At 33.9% G+C, this 3,114-nt stretch overlaps 1 protein-coding gene across 1 annotated transcript in view; it reads left to right on the top strand.

Moving 5' to 3' along the window:
* Positions 1-3,114, top strand: part of CDKL3 (cyclin dependent kinase like 3) — a 99,002-nt gene that overhangs the window by 62,956 nt on the left and 32,932 nt on the right. The window contains exon 5 of the mRNA XM_007943760.1: positions 450-589. Coding sequence (XP_007941951.1) covers positions 450-589 — 140 coding nt within the window. The remainder of the gene's footprint in view (positions 1-449; positions 590-3,114) is intronic.

Below are 3,114 nucleotides of genomic sequence, written 5' to 3'. Positions count from 1 at the left end.
ATATAATTTACATACTGTGACATACACAAAACTATTTTTTTTTTTTTTTTTTTTTGAGTAAAGCTTGCTGATGAGCACCTGCTAGTTAAACCATTTAGATATCCGCATGGAAATGCATAAAAGTTTGAATGTGATTTTTCTAATAGTGTTGTATATTATGTCTTATAGTTTGGGAGAAGAAAATGGACTTGATGGTTTTACATTCTCTGTTGCATATATGCTACAACAGATTACTGGAGAAATCTCAAGATTTTTTTAATGACATATTCGGATAGTTGTTTTTTCAGTTTTAAAATTTGAAGTTTGTAATTGTTATTCTCATCTCAGTTTCTAGTAATTTAATGTAGATCACATACTAATTTGTTTATTTGGACTATCAATTAATTTCCCTGTTTTCTTATATTTTTTCCTAATATATTTTTTCTAAAATATATTTCTTGTTTTTGCAGGCAATTTGACACCTCACTTGCAAAATATCTTTTCCAAGAGTCCCATTTTTGCTGGGGTGGTCCTTCCTCAAGTTCAACATCCCAAAAATGCAAGAAAAAAATACCCAAAGCTAAATGGATTGTTGGCAGATATAGTTCATGTATGTTAAGAGTTTAAGGATTTATTTCTGGAAATTTTGCATAAATTACAATACAGTTTTAAACATTACTGTACTGAAATATTGAGAGTTAGTGATGTTATCTGTTAAAAGTTACTTTTTTAAATTTACTACCAGTTCTAGTTACCATGAAATCAGTTCTAACTCATGGCAACCCCATGTGTGTCAGAGTAGAATTGTGATCATAGGGTTTTCAAGGTTGACTTTTTGGAAGTAGATTGCCAGGCCTTTTTCTGAGGTGCCTTTGAGTGGACTTGAACCTCAGCCTTTTGATTAGTAGCTGAGTGTATTAACTGTACTATCTAAAGACTCCCAGAATTTATTACAGGGAAATTAAAATTCAAAGACTGTTAATACTGAAAGCCCTTTAAGATAATCATGTCCATTATTTTTTAGTTTACCTCAATTTTAATGGTAATTAGGGATAAACTGGAAAATTTTTAAGAACTTGTCATGCTTATCACCATATTTCATTTAGCATCCAGTCTCCCTAGGTCAAGGATCTGTTCTTTGTACTGTAGTACATCAACAACAAAAAACCTACTGTCATTGAGTTGATTCTGGCTAATAAGTTCCTACAGGACAGAGTAGAACTGCCCCTGTACAGTTTCCAAGGCTGTAACTCTTTACAGAAGCAAAGTGCCACATCTTTTTCCCACTGAGTGGCTGGTTCAAGCTTTTGGTTATCCAGAGTACTACCATACTACCACTAGGGCTCCTTATAAAGCATTAAAAAAAACAAAACAACTCAATGCCTTCGAGTCAGTTCTGACTCATAGTGAGCCCTCCTTGACATTCCAAGTTGGTATCTCTGTGGAAGTAAATTGCCCAATCTTCCTTCCAAGGAGTGGCTGGAGGGTTTGAACTGCTAGCCTTCTGGTTAGGAGTCAAATGCCTTAGGCACTACACCACCAGAACTCTACAATTTTAATGTTATTCAGATATGCAATGCTAAGAGTCACCTTGAGTTAGAACAAGATAAAATATTACATAACCCTTTAAAATTATTTTACTATTAAAATTTAATTTTTAAACTAACCAATAAAACCAAACTCACTGCCATCGAGTCGATTTGACTCATAGCAACCCCTGCTTGGGCTTCCAAGGTGGTATCTCTATGGAGTAGATTGCCCAATCTTACTTCAAAGGAGTGGTTAGTGGGTTTAAACCGCCAACCTTCTGGTTAGTAGTCAAATGCCTTGAGCTAAATAATAAATATACTGTACTGTTAGTATAAAATTAAAAATGTGAAAGATTTTCTATGAAAAGCAAACTGTTTCTATTTCTGTTCTCTATCCAGCCAAATTCTCCTTAAGATAAGTGAGGTAACTCATTTGTAATGTACAGCACTTAAAAAAAAAAACCTCTAGAATGACATAACCCAGAAACCACAACTATGGACATACTCAAAGTAAAATAAGCCTACAAGATTGTAAACAGGGAACCAGAAACATCAATTAGCAAGTGAGGACAACTACAAACCAAAAAGAGGGAAAAGACTGTGTAGTTACAGAACTTCTAAATGGTGAGGAAGTCAAGGGAGTTGCAAGATAGAATGGACTATTCTAATCTTGGGGAGAAAATTATAAATCACAGGGTAACCTCAAAGAAAAATGATAAACCTTCACATCACAATAAAAAAGAGGACAAGCAAAATATTCAGCAAATACTAAAACAACAGCAACAAAGGAAATGATAATACGATTCATAAACATAATGAGTTCAGCACAGAAAATAATATGGAACAAAGAAACCATGTACAACATGAAAAAACACATAACAAAATGATGGCAACCAACTCATACTTGTTGATCATTACATTGAATGTTAATGGATTAAATGTACCACTCAAGAGATGGAGAGTTGCAGATTGGATAAGAAAACAAAACCCATCAATATGCTGCCTACAAGAGACACACCTTAGAGACAAAGACAAAAACAGACTAAATATCAAAGGTTGGAAAAAGATATATCAAGAATTGACAACTGTAAGAGAGCAGGAATGGCAATATTAATTTCTGGTCAAATTGATTTTAAGACAAAAACCACCATACGACAAGGAAGGACATTATATAATGATTAAAGGATCAATTGAACAGGAAGATATAACCATAATAAATATCCATAGGCCCAATGAAAGAGCCTCAAAATACATAAATCAGACTTTAAAAGAGTTGAAAAGGCAAATAGATGACGCCACAGCCATAGTGGGAGACGTTAATACACCACTTCAATAAAAGAACAATTGGAAAGAAACTCAACAAAGATGAAGAAGAGCTAAACAATACAATCCACCAACTTGACCTTACAGACATCTACAGAGCACTTCACCCGACAACAGTACAATATATATTCTCTTCCAGTGCACATGGAGCATTTTCCATGATAGACCATATGTTAGGCCATTAAGCAAGCCTTCATAAATTTAAAAACATTGAAATACTGCAAAACATCTTCTCAGTTCGTAATGCTATCAAATTATAAATCAACAACAGGAAGATCAACAG

Source organism: Orycteropus afer, unplaced genomic scaffold, assembly GCF_000298275.1.
Source record: "Orycteropus afer afer isolate SDZICR_OR568_19922 unplaced genomic scaffold, OryAfe1.0 scaffold00112, whole genome shotgun sequence".
NCBI classification, from domain to species: Eukaryota; Metazoa; Chordata; class Mammalia; order Tubulidentata; family Orycteropodidae; genus Orycteropus; species Orycteropus afer.
The sequence above is the reverse complement of the archived record's forward strand: the minus strand, read 5'-3'. Positions and strand labels throughout refer to the sequence as shown.